This window comes from Anomaloglossus baeobatrachus, chromosome 5 (assembly GCF_048569485.1).
Source record: "Anomaloglossus baeobatrachus isolate aAnoBae1 chromosome 5, aAnoBae1.hap1, whole genome shotgun sequence".
NCBI lineage: Eukaryota > Metazoa > Chordata > Amphibia > Anura > Aromobatidae > Anomaloglossus > Anomaloglossus baeobatrachus.
In genome coordinates, this window is record NC_134357.1 from 52455291 (window position 1) to 52479914 (window position 24624).

The 24624-nt window shown below is 44.1% G+C and overlaps 1 protein-coding gene across 1 annotated transcript in view; it reads left to right on the top strand.

Annotated features, from left to right (window-relative positions):
• INPP5A (inositol polyphosphate-5-phosphatase A) overlaps positions 1 to 24624 on the top strand; it is a 550538-nt gene that overhangs the window by 369623 nt on the left and 156291 nt on the right. The window contains exon 9 of the mRNA XM_075351609.1: positions 5880 to 5964. Coding sequence (XP_075207724.1) covers positions 5880 to 5964 — 85 coding nt within the window. The remainder of the gene's footprint in view (positions 1 to 5879; positions 5965 to 24624) is intronic.

Sequence of the window (24624 nt, forward strand, 5' to 3'; positions counted from 1 at the left end):
GACATCGCTACCGATATATCGTCGTGGTCACGTCGTTAGTGACGCACATCCGGCGCCGGTAGCGTCATCGCAACGTGTAAATCCTAGGTGTGACGATGAATGAGCACAGAAGAGTACAATATCGTTGATCTGTGTAACGTCCATTTCCATGATGTCGGTTCGACCGCAGGTATGTGCGTGTGACGCTGCCGTAGCAATAATGTTCGCTACGGCAGCAATTACCAAATCGCATGTGCAACGGGGGCGGGTGCTATCGCGCTGGATATCGCTAGCAATTACTAGCGATGTCGCAACGTGTAAAACCCGCCTAAGAGTAAGGGTAAGAACGCACTTTGCTTTTTACCTGCTTTTTTTAAAGTCTATGGGAATTTGGTTTTCTAAACCGCACTATGCTGTTCAAACTGCAGCCTTTTTGTGGCAGAAATTAGAGCAAAAACTCAGCTTTGCAGTGCAAAACAATTGACATGTCAATTGTTTTTGCCATTTGGGTTTTGCACTGCAAAGTTAAATTTTTGCTCTAATTTCTGCCACAAAAAGGCTGCAGTTTGAACAGCATAGTGCGGTTTAGAAAACCAAATTCCCATAGACTTTGCTTGAAAAGCAGAACACATCCATTTTGGCATTAAACGCTGCAGTTGAAAAAGCAGCAAAAAAGCAGGTAAAAAGCAAAGTGCGTTCTTACACTTAAGGTGCTGGACTGGCCAAGTGTCCCCAGATCTAAACCCTATTGAGCATCTGTGGGGCCTCCTCAAACGGAAGGTGGAGAAGTGCAGGGTCTCAAACATCCACCAGCTTTGTGATGTCGTCATGGAGGATGGAAGAGGATCCAGCGGGTCCTGTGAAGCTCTAGTGAACTTAATGTCCAAGAAAGTTAACATAGTGCCTGAAAATAATGGTGGCCACACAAAATATTGATACTTGGGACACAATTTGGCCATTTTCACTTAGGGGTGTACTCACTTTTGTTGCCAGCAATTTAGACATTAATGGCTGTGTATGCAGTTATTTATATCTCACCAAATTTACACTCTTATACAAGCTGTACACTGACTACTGTACATTGTATCAAAATGTCAGATCTTCAGTGTTGTCCCATGAAAAGATATAATAAAATATTTACAACAATGTAAGCTGTGTACTCACATATGTGATATACTGTAGTACTGTGTAATATTTTTAGGCGGGGGGGGGGGAAATGTTGCACCAATCAGCGCCGACTTCCTTCACCCCTCCTTCGGATGTTTGAGCAGTAAGTCAGCGCTGCGCTCACATCCTGCTCAAATGTCCAAAGGCGGGGAGACAGACATCGGTGCTGATTGGTCGCGGGGTTTGTGTGTCATAACAATGTCATGTGGGCCTGGGAATGCGGCTTCACACATCGCTGGAACCGCGGCTGCATCGGAGGTAAGTATAGGCTTATTTATTTTTACAGGGGCGAACAAGGGGAATGAGTAGGGGGTTGTCCGAGTGGTGGACATGCCCTTTAATGAAGGAGCTTAAATGTACATGAAGCTGAAGTTTTTCTGGTTCTTTGGTCTTCATCCTTCTCTGAAGAACACTTTCCACTATGCACAGACAGCAATCCATAGCTGGAATACTTCGGGCTGCCTCTGTGCCTTCAGGGCAAAGCATGATCTTAATAACCGAGGTGAAACTTATCATTTTTATGAAATCCCTAAATGTGTTAAAGTAATGTAATTGAGCTTTAATTAACTGATTTCTTTTTCTTTCTGGCCTGGATTTCTTTTTTTTTTTTTTTTGTTTTACTCCATCATTTCTGACTTGTGATATCCATTTAGTTAACAAGCCGTAAGTAGCAGATCTTTGGCAAGAAGTGTCAATTTAAAAAAAATGACTTTGGGGAAAAATTAGCTGCACATACCTTCCTTGAAAAATCAATTTATTTAAAAAGCAATCCGTCACGCCTTTCTGCCACTTCACCAACATTCATTATTTTTATGTTAGCTGTAAATGACCTTGAGCAATGCCAAAAATCGAAATGAATTACTGAAATTGGCAAAGGCCAAAATGTCTTTGCTTAAAGTTAATGTGTTATGAATTGTGGTGTGAACCTAACAGGAATGGTTGGAACTTTTGGAGAAAAATGGACTGATGTTCTGTGACCGGTATTCACACCTGCGTGAAATGTAGAAGATTGATTCTAATTAAATTTGTTATAGTTCAGTTGTCGCCTTGTAATATCATCTTCCAAAATATCCCTTTTTTTTTGTTTCTCCAAGCCATTTTCTTGTCCGTCTTAATTAAGTCCCTCCGTACACATTGGATAACTACTAGGGATGATCGAATACTTCGGTTATTCGGCTTCACGAGTATTTTCCGAATACCTCGCCACTATTCGATTCACAATGTAAGTCTATGGCAAGCCCGAATAGTTCAGAATAGTTATTTGGGATTCCCCATAGACTTACATTGCTCATCAAATATTCGCGAATAGTCGAATAGCGGTGAGGTATTTTTAAAATATTCGCGAAGCCGAATAATCGAAGTATTTGATCATCCCTAATAACTACCCCTACTCATCCATACAGAGGACACTCAGCTTGGCTGAGAGCTCCTGTGTAGAGATGAGCGTACCCAAGGCTTGGTGTTCCGTACCGAACACACTTTCCAAAAAACAAACATTCGAGTTTGAGTGCTTTACGTATGCAAACCTCTTGTATGTGCATCGCTATGCTCTGGTACTCTTGCAGCGTTTGATCAGTTCGCGCTGGGGTAACAGTGTGATCGGAAAAACGCAACTTACTCGCCCCCCGAAGTGATCGTTTAATGACTGGGCAATTCCAGTCTTCACCCACGTTCTGCCAATCAGTGACTTCCATTGGGGTTCAGGTCAAGTTTGGTTCCCAAAGCAAACTTTTCCAAACATCCGGTTGCACAAACTGAACTTCCACTGGTCTGCTCATCTCTACTCCTGTGTTCTCCGAGACAGCAAATAACACCCTCCTTGGACAACGGCTTATCTCAAGAGACAAAAAGGAATCTGGCTTTGGAAATCCAAAGTTATGATATCAAGAAGTCGTCCAGTATCAGCAGGTTTAGCCCCCCTTAAGTCTAATTTGTAGAAGGTCCTTTAGGCTTAGTTCTCCCTGCATTTGCTCAAAATTACCAGGGGAAAAAAAAAAACTTCTTGATGTGTTAAAATTTTATTAATCTTTTCTAATAATGCTCGGTTCTTCAAGACTACACCATGTTCCAAATTGTTATGCAAATTATATTTTTCTCTGATTTTCCTAAATGGTCGGTGCAAATGACAGACAGTCTAATAAAAGTCATCACCCGTTAAAGTATACGTTGATTTTTATTGTAGAAACTTCCCAATAACAGTATATAAAGACCTGAAAATGCTCATTTGTGGAATTTGCAGCATTTGGAGGTCACATTCACTGAAATAAAAAGCTATTTAACTCCAAAACATCCTAACAGGCCAAGTTACATGTTAACATAGGAACGCTTCTTTGATATCACCTTCACAATTCTTGCATCCATTGAACTTGTGAGTTTTTGGAGAGTTTCTGCTTGAATTTCTTTGCATAATGTCACAATAGCCTCCCAGAGCTGCTGTTTTGATGTGAACTGCCTCCCACCCTCATAGATCTTTGATGATACTCCAAAGGTTCTCTATAGGGTTGAGGTCAGGGGAAGATTGTGGCCACACCATGAGTTTATCTACTTGTATGCCCTTAGCAGTCAATCACACAGAGTTATTCTTTGCAGCATGAGATGGTGCATTGTCATGCATGAAGATGATTTTGCTCCTGAAGGCACATTTTGCTTTTTGTACCATGGAAGAAAGTTGTCAGTCAGAAAATCTATATACTTTGCAGAGGTAATTTTCACACCTTATGGAACCCTAAAGGGGCCTACCAGATGTCTCTCCATGATTCCGGCCAAAAACATGACTCCACTGCTGATGTCGCAGCCTTGTTGGGACATGGTGGCCATCCATCAACCATCCACTACTGCATCCATCTGGACCATCCAGTATTGCTCGACACTCATCAGTAAACAAGACTGTTTGAAAATTAGTCTTCATTTATGTCTGGTCCCACTGCAACAGTTTCTGCTTGTGAGCACTGGTTAGGGGTGGCCGAATAGTAGGTTTAGGAACCACAGCAAGCCTTTGAAGGATCCTACACCTTGAGGTTCGAGGGACTCCAGAGGCACCAGCAGCTTCAAATATCTTGTTTGCTCGTTTGTAATGGCTTTTTAGCAGCTGTTCTTTAAATCCGATGGACTTGCCTGGCAGAAACCTTCCTCATTCTGCCTTTATCAGCACGGACACATATGTGCTCAGAATCCGCCACAAATCTCTTCACAGTACGATGATCACATGTTTTCATCCCTTGTCCAAGGGATTGCACTATTTGATGCTTTTCGGCAGCAGAGAGATCCTTTTTCTTTCCCAGGTTACTTGAAAACTGTAGCCTGCTTAATATTGTGGAGCATCCTGTTTCCCTTTTATTGGGCTCACCTGGCAAACTAATTATCACAGGTATCTGAGATTGATTTCAGTGATCCAAAGAACCCTGAGACACAATACCATCAATGAGTTTCATTATTAATCGCTGGGACACTTAAATCCAATTTGCATAATAATTTGGAACATGGTGTAATGTGGTCTTAATAATTCTTCCATATGGGCTGTTTGTCACTCAACTTGAATCCTAAACCAAAATTCTGTAGTTATGCAATGATACAGGGGACAGATGAAATTGAAGTTTCTGGACATGATTTTTACCTACTTGATAGAAAATGATGATTAAAGAACTTTAAAATTTTATTTATCCATGAGATTTCCTGAAGCAGGAACATCAATTTCTTATGAATAAGGGGTGCTTCACACACAGCGAGCTCACTGCCGAGATCGCTGCTGAGTCACGCTTTTTGTGACGCAGCAGTGACCTCATTAGCGCTCTCGCTGTGTGTGACACTGAGCAGCGATCTGGCCCCTGCTGCGAGATCGCTGCTCGTTACACACAGCCCTGGTTCGTTTTCTTCAAAGCCGCTCTCCCGCTGTGACACACAGATCGCTGTGTGTGACAGCGAGAAAGCGACAAATGAAGCGAGCAGGGAGCAGGAGCCGGCGTCTGACAGCTGAGGTAAGCTTGTAACCAAGATAAACATCGGGTAACCAAGGTGGTTACCCGATATTTACCTTAGTTACCAGCCTCCGCAGCTCTCACGCTGCCTGTGCTGCCGGCTCTCTGCACATGTAGCTGCTGTACACATCGGGTTAATTAACCCGATGTGTACAGCAGCTAGGAGAGCAAGGAGCCAGCGCTAAGCAGTGTGCGCGGCTCCTTGCTCTCTGCACATGTAGCTGCATTACACATCGGGTTAATTAACCCGATGTGTACAGCAGCTAGGAGAGCAAGGAGCCAGCGCTCAGTGTGCGCGGCTCCCTGCTCCCTGCACACACAGCTAAGCGGTGTGCGCTGGTAACTAATGTAAACATCGGGTAACCATACCCGATGTTTACCTTAGTTACCAGTCTCCGCAGCTTCCAGACGGCGGCTCCGTGCAAGCGCAGCGTCGCTTGCACGTCGCTGCTGGCTGGGGGCTGTTCACTGGTCGCTGGTGAGATCTGCCTGTTTGACAGCTCACCAGCGACCATGTAGCGATGCAGCAGCGATCCTGACCAGGTCAGATCGCTGGTCGGATCGTTGCTGCATCGCTAAGTGAGAAGGTACCCTAAGACCGTTGCAGATATTACCGCGACGCTCGTTCTTCAAAGTTAGTCCTGTTCACAATGGTAGTCCTAGTTTATTTTATATCTATAATCATTTTGTATTGAGCCTTTTATTCTTTAAAAGGTATTTAAAATACCATCATGTGACTGACACGGTTTCATCTTTCAGTATTACAGATCATCGATTTGAGAAAGTTCCCTACTTTGTCTTTGGAGATTTTAATTTTCGACTGGATTTAAAATCTGTGGTAGAGGTAAGTCTCGTACAGTTAACTCCATCTGTGTTTCTGTCTGGTGAAAATTGTGAACCAAAATGCTAATGACTACATTATCGCTTAAGATCCGTTCTCCAGCGTTAACTGCATGACAATTAAAAAGCATAGAAGGGGTAATGTCCAGATCCACTCGCTTTCTATGGCTGTAGAACACACGTTCCTGCCAAGATGCGTACGCTGCAGTTATGCAGGTCATAATTAGAGATGAGTGAACCCGAGGTTCGGTGTTCATACCGAGCACAGACTTTGCAAAAAAACAAAGTTTGGGTACTTTAAGTATGCAAACCACTTGCGAGAGCATCACTTTGCTCAGGTACGCTCGGTGCTCAGCCCAGTGTGATTGGGTGTAGTTACACCAAAAAAAGGAAAAACCCCTGTGGGTGCACTTACATGCTAATGAATGCACAGCGACGCCGCACACACCTCACTCTTAATGGTGGCCGGTGGAGGATGGCAGCGCATCCCGCATGATCCAGAGTCCCCATCACTTCTAGTTGTGCGCACTGTACCTCACTGAAGCCGGGAAGCTTACACCCGGCATCAGTTTAGTGCACGTGACCAGACGTTCCGGGGACTCTGGATCATGCACAGTGCCCATCCATCTTCCATCCTAATGGCCGGCCGCCATTAAGAGTGAGGTATTTGCGGCGTCAATGTGCATTCTTTAGCATGTTAGTACACCCACAGGGACGTGCTAACATACTATGTGGGCCAGCTAGCCAAAAGAAGTAACGTCCCTTGTGACTAGTCGCTGGCCCCATTAGCATATAATAAACTATCTTTAGATATTAGATATACTTTTTCTAAAGATCTCTTTATCTATGCTAGTGTATACATGGACAGTTAGGCAGGGATTACTGATATACACCCAGAACTGCTCGTGGTTTAGGGTGCATATTGCACCTGACAGGTTCCCTTTAAAAATAAATAGGATATTGATCAATGGCCAAGCCAAAAATTTCTCTTTTAGAGAAATAAGGCCAGTTTCTCACTTCCGATATTAAAGATCTTAGTACGGACCGGCCGCTGATCTCCCACCTCATATGTGCTGGTTGGACTGTGATTGATTGTTGAAAAGTGTGAAACACTCTCGAGCCAGATGTGACATTGGGTGTTGAGTGGTGGTTGCTGAAGCAGTCTTCTGCTACCCAGCAAGAGTCATAGAAATTAGGATAGGGCAAATGCACAATACTTGGACGGAATGCCTGCACCACCCCTCTAATATTGATTCCATTATTCAGAAAGTGTGCCGATCTTTATAATCGGGGGGGGGGGAGAGTTGTTTTTTTGTTTTGTGTTTTTTTTTTTTTTTTTTCCCCAGATTTATTTAATTTTTTTTGGGTGAAAGAAAACATTTGGTTACTTTGGAAATGGTAAAAAAAATGAGAATCATAGGTTGCTGAAAAGATCAAGCAAATAAATCTGACTTCATTACTGTGTTACCTTGCACACCTAATCAATTTCTGGGTCTTTTACACCTCCGTAATTGGTGTCTACCCTGCCGCAGGGAAGATAGTGTACCTGTAGCCGAACGTCATTATTCTCGTAATCACCACTACAACAGCTGTGTTTGCTCTTCCAGGTTCATACTTTTGTACCTTGTTTATGGCCATTTTGGACAATGCTGGCGTGTAAGTCATTAGCTTACTGTAAATCATCCTTCATTGCTAGGACCAAGTGGTCATTTAGTCATTGAAAAGCAGAATCTCCTCTTTAGCTTGCAGATATCTCAGCCGTGCCTTTTGTAATGTTTCATTGTCAAAAGGAAATGAGTGCTGTGGGATTAAATACAAGTTGTCCCTTCCCTTGAAGAGTTCCGATACTTTGCAGAGGACAATGATTCTTTACAGCAGAAATAGAACCAACATATTGTAATGAGTTGCACTGTCTACATCGCAGTATTCTAACATTAGTCTGTAACAAAGACATAAAAATAATTTAAAGAATGAAAATAAAAATCGAATTTACAAGGCCCAAATTGTTATCCAAATGCTGGGAGTATCACCAATCCCAAAAACTGGGTCATGTAGAGCTTCATTTGTAAAGAGCGTAAGTCAAGCAAGCACAACATCGCTCCATGGATTGTCTATAGGACTGCCAGAGATGGCAGAGTTCTGGACTTGGCTGGAGACTTCAATGCAGAGATGAATTAAAGCTGTTATAGATATGACAGTAACATTTCTGACAATATATACATTCGGCCTGCGACAACTCATAAAGTCCCATGGCTTCCAGTACCACCTATATGCCGATGACACTCACATCTACCTCTCTGGTCCAGATGTCACATCTCTGCTGTCCAGAATCCCAGAGTGTCTATCGGCTATATCCTCCATCTTTTCCTCTCGCTTCCTAAAGCTCAATGTGGCCAAAAATGAACTAATCATATTTCCTCCATCTCACCTACACCCTCTACCTGATCTATCTATTACATTAAAGAACATCACGCTCTCCCCAGTATCCAAAGTTCTATGCCTTGGAGTGACCATCGACTATGCCTTGTCCTTCACACCACACATCCAATCCCTCACCACCTCCTGCCGTCTTCAACTCAAAAACATTTCTAGAATCCGTCTCTTCCTCAGTTCGCAATCTACAAAAATCCTAGTGTATGCCCTTATAATCTCCCGCCTGGATTACTGCATCATCCTCCTCTGTGGCCTCCCTGCTAACCATCTTGCCCCTCTCAAGTCCATCCTTAATTCTGCTGCCCGACTGATCCACCTCTCTCCTCAATACCACCCCAATTCTCCCCTTTGCAAATCCCTCCATTGGCTCCCAATCTTCCACCGTATCCAATTCAAACTAACAACACTGACCTACAAAGCCATCCATAATCTGTCTCCTCCGTATATCTCTGAACTAATCTCCCGCTACTCTCCAAAATGTAATCTCCGGTCCTCCCAAGATCTCCTCTCCTCCTCTCTCATTCGCTCCTCATGCAACCGCCTCCAAGACTTCTCCCGAGCAGCCCCTGTCTTCTGGAATTCGCTGCCTCACCACGTCAGATTATCTGCTACACTTGCAAGCTTGAAACGGAACTTGAAAACTCTTCTGTTCAGGAATGCCTATAATCTTCAATGACCCCACTGCTTCACCACCACCACAGCTACTGCCTCACCACCGTGCGGAGCCGCCGCCGCTGCCTCACCACCGTGCGGAGCCGCTGCCCAACCAACACCCCACCTATTGTCTTCTCCCCAAAATCCTATAGAATGTAAGCCTGCAAGGGCAGGGTCCTCTTCCCTCTGTACCAGTCTGTCTATTGTAACTTGTATATGTATTCTGTATCTAACCCCTTCTCATGTACAGCACCATGGAATTAATGGTGCCCTATAAATATTAACAATAATAATAATTTTGAACAACAATCTGCAGAATTATAGAAACCGCTTTAGACTAAAGTATATTATGTAAATCTCGACTTGAATGAAAAGTTTAGCCTCGTATTTCGTAAGGAGAACCATGTACAGAAGAACGTTGGTGTTCGATGTGTTGCTTCATGCACGGTTTTCATCCTTAAGGCCCCCTTTACACATCTGTGAAAAAATCGAACATTTTGCTCAGTACATTGTGGAGTTCCGTGGGCCATCAGTATGTCAGTCATTAGTGTGCTGTCCTTGTGACACCCGGATAGCACACGGACACCATGAACTGGCATACTTTTCTGTTTACGGTACTACTATTACAATTCCTTCCGGGTCCGCTGTCAGTGCAGTGAATATTCATGAGGCATAATGAGTAGGACTCATAAGCAAAATCGGCGTCAGAGACAGGTAAGTATAAAAATCCATTTAATTTCAGTGAGGTGTCCTCTGGTACGTGTCACACAGATCAGTGTGCATCCCATGTCACACTCATACTGCTGGCCAAAAACTGACATGTCTCCGTATGGAGCACATTGATACACTGTCCTTGTTAAAGCACAGACATGTGAATAAACACATTAAATTTAGTGGTCTATGTGTGTCTGTGTATCTGGTACATGTGGAAACGGACGTCACACGTACTGGAGACACGGATATGTGAATAGGGCCTAACATGGACAAGAAAGTTGACCAGTGTGCAGTCCTGTTGCATCTATTCTAATAGCATGGATCAAAAACAGTCAATTTACTAAATTTTGCAAGCTGGGAAACATTTTTAAGATGTCTAGATATTGTCTGCTGCACATTTTTTTGCAAATCCATATTGTTTTGTATTGCATATTTTAGCCTTTCTACACAAAAAGTGAAGTTGAGAAAATCTGAGATTCTGAACAGAATGGGCTTGGTGGAGTTTAAAAATTTGAAGCCTAGTCATTCCCACACAAAAAAAAAATCTTACATGAGATTTAGGAAATCTTTTATACCTTTGCCTGCAACCAATTTATTTGCTATTTTTTTATTTACATAGGTGGTTTTATCTTTTAAGTGCTATTTTTTCTATTGTAATTTAGTAGCTCCAGTGTCGAGAAACCACTTATCCAGCGAAAACAATGATTTTCACAAACGTGCTTGGTTCACCTTTTTAGACCAAATTCAGAGTGGAGTATCCATCAGGAAGTGGGATTGTTAATGTCTGGCTGCATGTGGCAGAAGACACAATCTGCCCTATTACTGACTTTCATTGAGGTTCGGGTCAAGTCTGTGTCACAAACCGAACCTTATCTAAAGTTCGATTGTACCATACAAACCGAACTTGCAAAGGTTCACTCATCTCTACTCGTAAATACCTTTAAGGCCCCTTTCACACGTCAGTGATTCTGGTACGTTTGTGCTTTTTTTTTTAAACGTACCAGAATCACTGACATACGCAGAACCATTATAATGAATGGGTCTGCTCACACGTCAGTGATTTTTCACTGCACGTGTCTCCGTGCAGCGTACCCGCGTGTGCGTGATTGCTGCACGGAGACATGTCCATTTTTTTCTGGCATCACTGATGTTCCACGGACCACGCAGTGGTGTGGTCCGTGAAACACGTGCCAGAAAAAAACGTGCTTTTAAAATAATAAACATTTTAACTCACCCGGCGTCCAGCGATGTCCTCTGCAGCCCGTGCAGCCTGCTCCTTCTGTGCCGGCTGATTATTGTCGCGCATATTTATTATGCGCGACACAGCCGACCCGGAAGCAGCTGCTGCAGGGGTCACCACCGGCCGAATGCTGCACCGCGGGAGCGATCAGCACCATGGACAGCGGGAGCGGGCGCAGGTGAGTGAATCTCTAAGTGCAATCACGGGCCACGGAGAACGGAGCCCGGATTGCACTTAGACAACCCACGTGTGCCGTGATTTTCGGCACACGCAGGGACATGTGCGTGTTTTACACGCCAGTGAAAAACGTCTGTGTTTTTCACTGACGTGTGAAACGGGCCTAATGTTGTAGCTTTGATCTTTCCAGCTGCAGACTGGAATCAGACCATCCAAGCAGGACACATCACTGGTGGAGGCTGAGAGGAGAGTGCAGTGTGATCTGAGCATCCATGTGCAAACTGCTGTAACACAGAGGCAGCCTCCACCAGTGATGTGTCCTGCTCAGTTGGTCCGATTCCAGTCTGCAGCCAGGAGGATCAAAGCTACAACAACAATAAAGGTATTTGAGCCTCTTAAGGCTACTTTACACACTGCGATATCGGTCCCGATATCGCTAGTGTGGGTACCCGCCCCCATCTGTTGCACGACACGGGCAAATCGCTGCCCGTGGCGCACAAGAGCCGTCACACATACTTACCTGTCCAGCGACGTCGCTGTGACGGGCGAACCGCCTCCTTTCTAAGTAACTGAAGCGTCACTGAACCGCCGCCCAATAGCAGCGGAGGGGCGGAGATGAGCGGGACGTAACATCCCGCCCACCTCCTTCCTTCCGCATAGCGGCCGGTAGGCAGGTAAGGAGAGCTTCCTCGTTCCTGCGGCGTCACACGCAGCGATGTGTGCTGCCGCAGGAACGACGAACAACTTCGTTACTGCTGCAGTAACGATTTTTAAGAATGGACCCCCATGTCGCCGATTAGCGATTTTGCACGTTTTTGCAACGATGCAAAATCTCTTATCGGTGTCACACTAAACGGCATCGCTAATGCGGCCGGATGTGCGTCACAAATTCCGTGACCCCAACGACTCCGCATTAGCGATGTCGCAGCGTGTAAAGCCCGCTTTAGGCTAGTTTTACACATCCGGCTTTTCGCTGGTTTGCCGGATTCGGCGCACGCCAGTACAGTGTATACAGTACAATGGCAGCGCGGCAACTTCCGGGTCACATGCTCCAGTCACATGACAGCATGTGACCGGCACTTGTGGCGCTGCCATTGTACTGTATACACTGTACTGGCGTGCGCCGAATTCGGCAAACCGGCGAAAAGCCAGATGTGTGAAACTAGCCTTAGAGAGAGGCTTACAGGAGCAGAGTACATGGTAGATGTATATTAGGAAAATGTCAGAAAGCATTAGACAAAAAAAGGTGATAACATTAGTAGTGGAAAACCTCTTTGTTTGCAAAATGTCAGTTCTTTCAGCATTTGTACTGCAGATTTCACCCACTAAAAAATGAGGAAAAATCTGCAACAAAAACTCATAAAAAAAAACCAAACAAATACCCATAATGAAAACTTTATGGTCCCTTCTGCTAGTGGCTTTTAGTCAGCCCAAAACATTTTACCCGTGGATCACGGGATTGAGGATTGGCTGCAGCCTTTTACAATTCCATCAGAGCTGACAGTTGGTCTGATGAAATCTGTTGCAGCCAACATGACACAACAATGTCAATTGACTCACCCACCCCCGAAAATTACAGCATCACCTTCATAGAAACTGCACAGCTGCAGCACGTGAATAACGATTGCTATTCTATATGGACAACTGAAGTGATTAAGTAGCAGACAACCCCTTTAAGGCTACATTCCCAGAAGGAGCTTTTGATGAGTTTTTGATGTTGCAAAATTTCTGCATCATTTTTGCACCTATTAGGTTAATTGCATTTTTCATTGTGTTTTTGTGTGTTTTGTTAACATGCGTTTTTATCGCATTGCTCACGCTGCAGTTTTTGTCTCTTCTTGTTACGTCATGCTTTAAATAAAGCTGTTTTATTTTTTATACTTCTTGGTATTACACTTTGTCAAAACTAACTTTATTCATATACTGAGATGTGAATTACATGTGGTGTTTTGTTTTTTTTTTATTAGTTTCCGCCACAGAAACGCACTAAAAACATATGTGCTTTTTTTTTTTTTTACTTGCGGAAACTCCACATCTAAGACAAGCCTATGGAGAAAATCTGCACAGAAAACTCAGCGTACCCGCAGGAAAAATAGACATTTTGCAGATTTGAAACAAGCGCCTCAGATTAGGTTATACTGAGCAAAAAAAGCGCAGCGCGCAGGAGATTTCTCTAAATCCCATCCTCTGCACCGGAAATGTAAAACGCTGCGTTTTTGATGCACTGAAAACACACAATCAAAAACTCCTAGTGGGGAGCGTAGCCTGAGGCCACATTGAGTATTTGGTAGTTATAACCTCAATATTCATAAGCCTAATGCGGCGTCACACGAGCCGAGCTATCGTGCGATGCATCGTCGGGGTCACGGTTTTCGTGACGCACATCCGGCATCGTTTGCGACGTCGTTTCGTGTGACACCTCCGAGCGACGCTGAATCGGCCACAAATCGTGAGTTGTGTAGACGTCGCTTATTTTTAAAAAATCGTTTATTTTTCATGGCGCCGGTTGTTCATTGTACCCGGGGCAGCACACATCGCTCTGTGTGACACCCCGGGAACGATGAACACAGCTTACCTGCGTCCCGCGGCACCCGCCGGCAATGCGGAAGGAAGGAGGTGGGCGGGATGTTTTCGTCCCGCTCATCTCCTGCCCCTCCGCTTCTATTGGCCGGCGGCTGTGTGACGTCGCTGTAACGCCGAACGTCCCTCACCCTTCAGGAAGAGGATGTTTGCCGCTCACTGCGAGGTCGCTCAGCAGGTAAGTACGTGTGACAGCGGTTTAACGAATTTGTGCGACATGGGCAGCGATTTGCCCGTGACGCAGAAACGACGGGGGCAGGTACGATCACTCATGCGATCACATAATAGATCGTACCGTGTGACGCCCGCATTAATAAAGGAGTGGGTGATATATCCAGAAGTGGGGCCCTTGTTTTTGTTATACGTTCCTTTCATTGTTCCACTCCTGGTTTTGTCTTACAAATACTGAGGTAAAAAAACAAAAACGGCAAATTCCCATTTTGTGCACGTGGCCCAACAATCCGGTTAATTGATTCACCTGCTGATGTCTCTGTAGAGCTCGCACCTCAGCACATTCCCGTTCCATCAGATTTAATCAGCGTTTAGTCACTGCTTCTGGAGCTCAGTCTGTTCTCCTTCTCCTCTCCTTTAGGCTATTGTGACAATAATGGGATTATTAGCGCCATACACGATTCTGTACGTTCCCGTGTCGCTTCCATTTGTAGTCCCATTTACATTACAATGAATACCTCTCCTGATTACTGTCCTGGGCCCTGGAGCTCGGGGGCTTCACTCTAATTCATTTGACCTTATCGTTAACCTGACATGTAAATATGAGATCTATTACTGGGAAGTGAAGGCGGTCTTGTTTTATTTTACTTTTTTTTTTTTTTTTTTTTTATAACCTTTGCCAATGAATAAACACTGGCTCATAGTTAAATTGAAATGAAAATACACATCTACATCATTTTTGCAATTTTTTGTACTTCTTTTAACCATAAAAATATGCTGAAATGTTAAAGCTCTGTACATGTTCCGTCATCTGTAGAAGCCTAGTGCCATTGCAGCACCTTTTTATACCTTTAGTTTTTGTTCTTGGATATATGTAAAAAAAAACTTGAGAAAAAAAGTAATGTCTTTTTCCATTGTAACCCACAAACATTGATTGAAAGGGAACCTGTCACCTGAATTTTCGCTATGAAACTAAAAGAATCCCCTTCTGCAGCTCCTGGGCTGCGTTCTGGAAAGGTTCATCTTGCTACTGGCCCCCCTTTCAGACCTAAATAAACACTTTATAAAATCTTACCTTTTGGTATGCTAATGAGCTTTGCTGGCCCCGGGGGCGGGCTGTACTTCTTCCGTTATTCCCCCTCCTGCCGCTGTTCGCCATCCCCCTGTGTTGATTTACATCGATGAGGCCGCTGCCCTCATGTTACACAGGGCTCCTGAACTCTCGCGCATGCCCAGTGGCACTATCGCGGGACAAAGCGCTGTTCAAATTGCGAGTGCCGGTGATGTAATTGCGCAGGCGCACGATTATGGGTGGCGCTGTGAATGTCATCACCAGCATCATCCAAGTACCCGCCCATAATCTCATGCCCGCGGTAATAGGTAACGTGGGTGATATGGCCAGCGCTAGCGCATAACGGTGGAGGCAGAGGGAAAATCGCGGGCACGAGATTATGGGCGTAATCTAATTATGGGCGCTGGTAATTATGGTCGCTGGTGATGCATTTACAGGACTGCTCGGCGTCCTGCAGGTAGTCCAACATATTCATGAACTCTGTATAAGTGCTAGATCTGCAGCAGCGAAAACAGTGATTTTATAAAAATGACAGCAAACAGCTCAGTAAGTGACACATCGCTGGAATCAGGGTGTCTATCTCTACATTATGCTGCTCTCAGATGGGAGAGCAAAAACCTGGTGACGGTTTCCCTTTAAGAAAGTTGGAGATAAAATGTATTGAATTTCTCAAGTATGAAAAGCTGCCGCCAGATCAATTTGGCAGCGACCTAATGTGCTCTTCCTGTTTAAATATTTAAATAGCCTCCTCTGAGAGGGAGAGGATATCTCTAGTGGGATTTATTGGGTATAGCAATCCTGCCAGTCAATATCAACACTTTAACGATCCTTGCCACATGACTATGGCTAAGAAACCAAACCAGAAACTCCATTTGCAGACATGTGTTTTGGGATGTTTGCCCTTCATCAGTGCAAAGCAAGTGATCTGATTTAGTTCAGGCCACAATCATGCCCATCTAAACCGAGCATTCCTGTTCGTACGGAGGTTGGGAGGAATAGCTGTCAGCTAAACAATCAATTGGTCCACATCTGTTGAAAGTATATAGCAGTCATGCTTTTTTTTTTTTTTTTTTTTGTTTCTAACCTTACATGATTTTTTTTCTATCATTCAATATTTGGTTTCTAAAGTGAGATAAGAAGTTGACCAACATCAGCCTGTTTTTTGCTGTTTTTGGACATTAAGGCTGAAGTGCCCACGATCGGGGTTCACAGCATTTTGGGTGCAGTGTGTTTTTGCTGCTTCCAAAACGCTGCGTTGTACACTACAGGCACAGTGGATGGGATTTCTAGACATGTCCTGCCCACTGTGCTTGTTTTTCCCGCAGCGTAAACTGATCTGCGAAGCGGCTTCCCAAGAAGCAGCGTGTCAGTTTAATGCTGCAGAGCCGGGAGTGTTCTCCACAGGGAGAACAGGGAGACCGCAGCTTCCCGAACACTGATCATGGGCAGCTTTGGTCTCCTGCGGAGAGCACTCATGGCCTCGCAGGACGGCTGTCACGGAGTGTTTCCAAACTTTGTGCACATACACTAAGCTTGCCTACATGGATTTTCAGTGATTGTTTGGTATAAGAGACCGAAAAGCATACATGATGATAGCATGCATGCCCTCTAGGCAATATTCCTCTCTCCTTTTGCTGATAATGAGCAGAGCTGTTACCTGGGCACTGTTCCCACTAATCTGGCAATCTGAACCCATACCCAGATAAATATTTTACTACACTGCCAAAATGTTTTAATTATATAGCAGCCAGATCCAGTGCCATTTGGCATCCAGGTAGAGTGCCACACAATGCCTGATCTTAGTGACCCTCAGACTTTTGGCAGGCACAGGTAGGGTTCCAGGCAGATGCAGTCAGGTTCCCTGGACGAAGCTCCATCTCCTTCATCCAGCCGTCCCCACAACAATATCTACCTTCCTCTAATATAAAGCACATCCACTGTCATTGTGTAGACCTGACTTATTGATGGAGTTAGAATTGTGTCCATGGATAAGATGCCCCAATGTGTCTTCAGCCATTGTGCCACCAATAGGAGAATGTTCACCCATTTGGAGAGTCCGTAAATTTATTTTTTTTTTTACTCCGTAGAAAGAATGGTGACACTATAACTAACTTACTGAACCGGCTGGATCCTGGTACTTTAAATAGTCACTCTTCCTCATAGGGTCTACTTGTTGTACTAATGTTGCCAAACATCAGTGCGACCTCATTTGCAATATACAGTAAACGTTTCGGTACCGTTTGATAGAAAGGATGACGAAGAGTTCAAAAAAGCACAAAGTATAACCACAAAACTGATGTGGGATCCACATTAACTGACTTGTGGCATTAAATGGCCATCGATTGGTGAAGAATTTATCGATTGGCTGTTTAGTAGTCTGTAAACACAAGCAGACTGTGTTTATTGATATGATATAGATTGTTCACTGTGCATAGGTTGCCGTTATTCTCGGCAGCGCGAGTCCTCTTTGCACAGGACGATGTGCTGCCAAAAAATCATTTCACCTGATGAACAAGGGTTTTGTTAATTGAGTAATTGGCAGCCTGTTTACTTCAAGATTATTGTGAAATGATTGTTCTTAGGAGTGCTTTTTCACAAAAACCTTTGTGCAAATACATCTTTAGTTATTATTATTATTATTATTATTATTATTATTATTATTATAGTGCCATTTATTCCATGGCGCTTTACAAGTGAAAGAGGGTATACGTACAACAATCATTAACAGTACATATCAGACTGGTATAGGAGGAGAGGGGACCCTGCCCGCGAGGGCTCACAGTCTACAGGGAATGGGTGATGGTACAATAGGTGAGGACAGAGCTGGTTGCGCAGTTGTGTACTGGACTGAGGGCTATTGTAGGTTGTAGGTTCCCCTTGAAGCTTTCCACGGTAGGTGAGAGTCTGTTGTGCTGAGGTAGAACATTCCAGAGTATGGGGGAGGCACAGGAGAAATCTTGTACGCGATTGTGGGAAGAGGAGAAAAGAGAGGAGCAGAGAAGGAGATCTTGTGAGGATCTGAGGTTGCGTGCAGGTAGGTACCGGGAGACTAGGTCACAGGTGTAGGAGGGAGACAGGTTGTGCATGGCTTTGTATGTCATTGTTAATGTTTTGAACTGGAGTCGTTGGGTGATGGGAAGCCAGTGAAGGGATTGGCAGAGTGGCGAGACTGGGGAGTAGCGAGGGGAGAGGTGGATTAGGCAGGCCGCAGAGTTTAGGATAGATTGGAGGGGTGCAAGAGTGTTGGAAGGGAGGCCAGAGAGCAGGAGGTTGCAGTAGTCGAGGCGGGAGATGATGAGGGCATGCACTAATGTTTTTGCTGATTCTTGGTTAAGGAAGACACGGATCCGGGAGATATTTTTGAGTTGTAATCGGCATGAGTTGAAGAGGGCTTGGATATGTGGCTTGAAGGATAGAGCAGAGTCAAGGGTTACTCCAAGGCAACGTGCTTGTGAGACTGGGGAGATTGAGCAACCATCAAGTTTGATGGAAAGGCTTGTTGGAGGAGATGAGTGAGGAGGGGGAAAGACAATGAACTCTGTTTTGTCCATGTTAAGTTATGAGGAAACATCTAAAATACGTTTTCTGCAGTCAATTTATTTGACTATAGATTTTGGAATCCTTATAGCACGCACATTGCACACTGTTGGAATTCTCTAGTGTCAGGAGCTGGCAGTCATATGACCTCATTCAGTTCACTTGTATTTAGTGAAGCTGCTCATGTCTAGTCTGAATGTAGCTGGGGCTATGCATAATGCATACTTGTGGTCACATGACCGCCTGCACCAGAGGATCCTGACAGCTTATAGTGTGCGCACTGTGAGGATTCACAAGTCTTTTAAATTTTGTGTTTGACTCGCTTATCAAACTTGGACAATACTTCTTTAAGAGGGAAATAATTAACTTGGACAAGTTCATAAAGGGCCCATAGAAAAAATATGGTGAATAGCCATTTTATGTAACGACCGGCGGTAATTCTTTACATCGCGAGAAAAGAAGGTACAATCTTATCGTGAGAATTGGACATCTGGAGCTATAGCGAGAACAGTGCACTTTGTCCAAGGTGAGAAAAGTACAATATAAATGTTTGTTGTTGTTTCGAAATAGGCCTGGGAGTAAATAACATAAATACTAAAGTAAATGTGTGAAATTCTTGTTCTGAATGTTGAACCAATTGATTGTCTCTTGGGACAGTGAATGTGTTCTTTTAGAGCATACATTATGGTTGTGCCTATAGCCTCTACCTTTTATCCCCCTCCCATCTCTCGGTTAAGCTTGATACATGTTTAATTTTATTTTTTTAAACTGTACGAAGGGTGTAATCATAGAAGTCTACTTTTACATTAATACAATGCTTTCCAGGGCTTCCATTGGCATACCTGAAGAGTTGGATTCCAATGGGAACACGACATAGTAGACCACATTTTGTGCATTTGTAAAAAAGAACTAATACTGGCAGGACAGAGGCAAAACTGTGACTTGCAGCTTTGTTTAATGGGATTTTTTTAGGGTTCCCATAAGAGTCCAGTCTTTTGCAGGTTCAGACAGAAGCCCCAATGTAGTTATCGATGGAGAGCACTGTTACGCCGCAGTGACACTTGCGAGTCTCGCATCACATCACTCGGCACGGCCCCACACTTTCCAGAGACTAGCGTCTCAGCTGCAAAGAAATACATGCAGCCGACCCGCTCCTGTCAGGAGAGTGTGCGGCCGTGCCGGGTGATGTGATGCGAGACTCGCGCAAGTCACTCAAGTCTGACTCTGGCCTTAAGGTGAGAAACTACTTAAAAGTCAAGCAAAAAGCAGCAATGCTGTACAGCAAAGCTGTGGGCACACAATTCGATTTTATTGTGAGGTTTTTTTATTACAGATTGGTCACAAAACCTAAGGCCTTGCTCGCATGGTGCGGTTTTGGTGCAGTTTTAGTCCGAAATCTGCATGTCTATCCTCATGCCAGCAAAGTCAATGAGAATTCTGAAGTGTGGTGCGCACATTGCGTATTTTTTCCTTGCAGTTTTGGGTATAGAAAACAGAATCAACGTGTCAATTGTTGGTGTTTTTTCCCTGCATTTTGTAGCCCTACCAGCCATTGATTTCACTAAAAAAAAAAAGCATATGTTTTTGGGTGCGTTTTTGTGCCACAAAGTGCAGATTTTGGTGCAGTAAATGTTTGAACCAAAAGCTCAGCATGCCCACATACTCTAAAGGGCTTCCTGATGGCAACAAAGTGAATAATCCTGAAGTCGCATGGTTTACGTGCACATGTTGAGAATTTTCTCCTTGAAGATTTGGTGCCGATTTCAGTATGTCATTTCTTGCAGCACTTTAACTGCTGATTTCACCCATACTAATGAATGGGAAACGTCTGCACCAAAAACACGTGGCAAAAACTTGTGTTTTTTCCAATGTGTTTTACCTTCCAAGGGATGCAGAATTGGTGCAGAAATTTCTGCACTAAATACTTATCGTGTGCACATAATCTAAGACAAAAAGGCAGATTCATTAAAGGGAACCAATCACCAGGATTTTGGCATATAACCTAAAACCAGTGCTATTCTGGCACTATCAGGCTGATTCTAAACATACCTGTAATGGTCAGCTCGGATGTTTAGGTTTTGAAATCCAAGAAAGTAAAGGTTTTAAAATCGGCAGCTGCTTGAGTGACAGCAGCTGAGGATCAGATAATATCTGGGGGGTATGCATAGTTATCCCCTCCCCCTGTTAGAATTAGCAATAAGTATTTTACAATCGATGTAACTTTTCACTTCCAGGACCTGTGCTGAGGTCATACCCATGTGACCAGAAGGGGCGAGGCCTCAACCAATAGGAGAATGTTGCTTCCTGATATCAGCTTTGTTGTCTGAGGCCCCGCCAATTCTGGTCACATGGGTATGACCTCAAAACCCCCCCAGATATCTGATCCTCAGCTGCTGTCACTCAAGCAGCTGCCAATTTTATAAACTTTACTTTCTTGGGTTTTAAAACCTAAACATCCGAGCTGACCACTACAGGTATGTATAGATTCAGCCTGATAGTGCCAGTATAGCACTGGCTTTAGGTTATATACAAAAATCCTGGTGATTGGTTCCCTTTAATAAATATGCCTTCATGTCTTAGGGGTACTTTGCACACTACGACATCGCAGCTGAGATGTCGGTGGGGTCAAATCGAAAGTGACGCACATCCGGCCTCGCTGTTGATATCGTAGTGTGTAAATCCTTTTTGATACGATTAATGAGCGCAAAAGTGTCGTAATCGTATCATCGGGTAGTGTCCGACATTTTCATAATTTCGCTGCAGCGACGGTATGATGTCGTTCCTTGTTCCTGCGGCAGCACACATCGCTCTGTGAGAAACCGCAGGAGCGAGGAACATCTCCTACCTGTGTCACCGGAGGCTCACACCGGCTATACGGAAGGACGGAGGTGGGCGGAATGTTTACGTCCCGCTCATCTCCGCCCCTCCGCATCTATTGGCCGCCTGCCGTGGGACAGCGCTGTGACGCCGCACGACCCGCCCCCTTAGGAAGGAGGCGGATCGCCGGGCAGGTAAGTCTATGTGAAGCTGCCGTAGCGATAATGTTAGCTACGGCTGCTATCACAAGATATCGCTGCTGCGACGGGGACGGGGACTATCGCACTCGGCATCGCAAGCATCGGCTTGCGATGTCGTAGTGTGCAAAATACCCCTTAGGTTATGTGCACACGATAAGTATTTAGTGCAGAAATTTCTGCACCATTTCTGCATCTCTTGGAAGGAAAAACATGTAGCACTGGCTTTAGGTTTATATACGAAAATCCTGGTGATTAGTTCCCTTTTAAGACTGGTGAATTAGACAGGCGGACGTACCCATGGCGGATGCAACTCCCATATTGGCGTTGCCATTCAGCATTGGCGTGTAAACTCAAAATGTGACTATTTTTGCACCATGTCTGAGTTATGCAAATATGTTGAAACTTAAAATGTTTACTCTAAAAAAAAAATTATTGTGGAAACCCCTTATTGAATTGCCCCCATAGGGTGTACAAAATATTTTAATAGTGCTGTGAAATAATTGGTAATGAACAGCTGCAAATACACTTGGAGGACAAGTTCGGTACTATAGAGCTCCATCCGTTCCTGGTCGATGTACAGTAGTCTGCCCTTTGAAGGGTTAAGCGTGACAGCTTTTATGTGTATTTCATTTTTCAATTATCCGCAGCTGTATACCAGCTCCAAAATGAGTCTTGATCTGTTAACATCATCCGATTACAACATTATGTCCTTAGGCTAACTTAGTAAGCCTTTTGCTATGATTTACCACTTCTGTTTGTGTCCCATTGTACTCATGTTTGCCTAATATATTCATGGGCCAAGGATTTTAATCACAACCTTGCGCCAGGTTTAGTGCTGATTACCCTTCTTTTCAGCAGCACTTGTGACATATCTGATTGCAGTCTCATGCTGCCACGCTTTGCTGGCAAGATTCATTGGAGGTTAATTAAATCCATCTTCAAAACAACGAGGGGCCAATGAGCCATATCCTTGTTGCAATAGTAAATTAAATGATGCAATTGTTTCTACCTCCATCATCCCAGAAGGGAGTAGGCAGGGAGGAGGGTTGAGTAAATGAATTGTTATAAGGCTCACACGTTCCTAGCCCCCGAGGAGGGGGGCGGGGGGGAGCCGCACCATGTGGCCGTAAAACCCGGCGTTTTAATTTGTGGCTCCCGCTAAAGATTACTGTTATCGGCAGGCGGAGGTCCCCGGGGGCGGATCCATGATAAAGATGACACATTTTAAAAAATTAAGAATGTTTTTATTCCCTGTAGGAATTTACAGCACTTCTTCCTATTCACATGCAAATGAATACACACAAAAAAAAAAAATCCTTCTGCAGAAGACAAGTCCGGGATCACGCTCCACGCTGCCTCCGCTGTAATTAAAACATACCCAAATTAAATACAATTATCTAGTGTTTTTTTTAACAGTGCCGAGCGTCATTAATCTAATTAATATCACAGTCAATCAACTCGGCAATGCTGTTGTGATTGTTGGAAGTGTATGTTTTATTTCTTGCGTGGCAGCAACTGGCAGCTGCAAGGCTCAGCTGGCACGGCATGACAAAAGGATGACAGCAGTACCAGCAGCCCCTGTCCCTCGCTCAATGGATACTATAGTCTGCGCCTACCACACCTGCCATTCATCACCTAGCTGACAGTCATTGTGATAGATGACTATTAAGAAGCTTTTCTGCCCTCTCTCTCCCTTCTGATGGCTTCATCTCTTTTCTTTTTCCGTTATTTTATGTATCTATTTCCCGACAGTCTGTAAGCTTTTATTATTTTATACTTTTGGACCATATTAACATGAAGGGGCATAAGGAATAATTCATTAAAGGGAATCTGTTCTCAAGTTTTTGCTATGTAAGCCGAACCCAGCATTCTGCAAGGGTTAACACCCAAAATTCAGGGCTGCCTGTCTTGTCACAGTCCGATCAGTTGTTTAAGCAGCAGGACTTATCATTGCTGGACTACAATATCGCTTACATGGCAGTCTGGCTCGCCTTCTCCTGTGATTGACACCTCCCTGTCAATGTACAATCTTTATAGAGAGCCTGGTATAGGCGGTCAGCTGCCTCAGCTCTGCTACATGGCTGAATCTAAAAATTCTGATTGTGTCAGAACGGCTGCACCCAGTAATCTAAGTGATACATCAATGCATTCAGGATCTCTTTGCCTACATCATGCTACTCTCAGATCAGGTAGAAAAAATATACTGCTAAATTCCCGTTAAAGGAGCTGTGTGCACGTTTCGGATTTACCGCGGAATTGCTGCAGAAAATGTGTCTAACATTGCTGCAGTCATTCCCCAGCAAATCCTATGGGTTTGAAAAAATGCTGTGCGCACACTGCGTTTTTTTATACCTGCGGATTTTCCGCTGCGGAATTAATGAGCATGTCACTTCTTTACCGCAGGTACCTGCGGTTTTTGCCATATATAAAGGTAAAAACCGCGGGGACCAACTTGCGTTAAATCCACGGTAAAACCACTGCAAACCGCGGCAAAAATGCGGGTGCAGTTTTACCTTGGTTTTTACCGCGGGTGCGGGATTCTTTCAGAGCGTCCGTTTTTTTCTTAAGAAAAAGGCACTTTCTAGTGCGCACATAGCCTTAAGGGCTTTTTTTTCCTCATCTAAGGCTCTGTTTGAACTGGGAAATGACTTTTTCTTAAGAAAAATCCGCTCCCTCTGGCAGAATTCTGCACCTGCGTGTTGGTCCCTGCGGTTTTTTACTATTATCTAAGGCAAAAACCGCAGGTACCTGCGGAAAAGAAGTGAGATGCTACCTCTTTTTTGCTGCAGAAATTCTGCAGCAAAACCTATGGGGAAAAAAAACGCAGTGGGCGCACAGCATTTTGGTTTTTCCATAGATTTTGCTGGGGAAGGACTGCAGAAAGGTTATTAACAAAAACTGCACCTTTTCTGCAGCAAAAACCGTGGCAAAAAACGCAGTGTGCGCACAGGGACTAAGTCATTTTTTTTTTTTTTTTTTTAACGTAACGCTACATTTACACAGCCATGAGAGTGTTTCCCTCTGAAAGTAACAAACTGATTTTATTATCTGGTTTCATCCTAGTTGGTT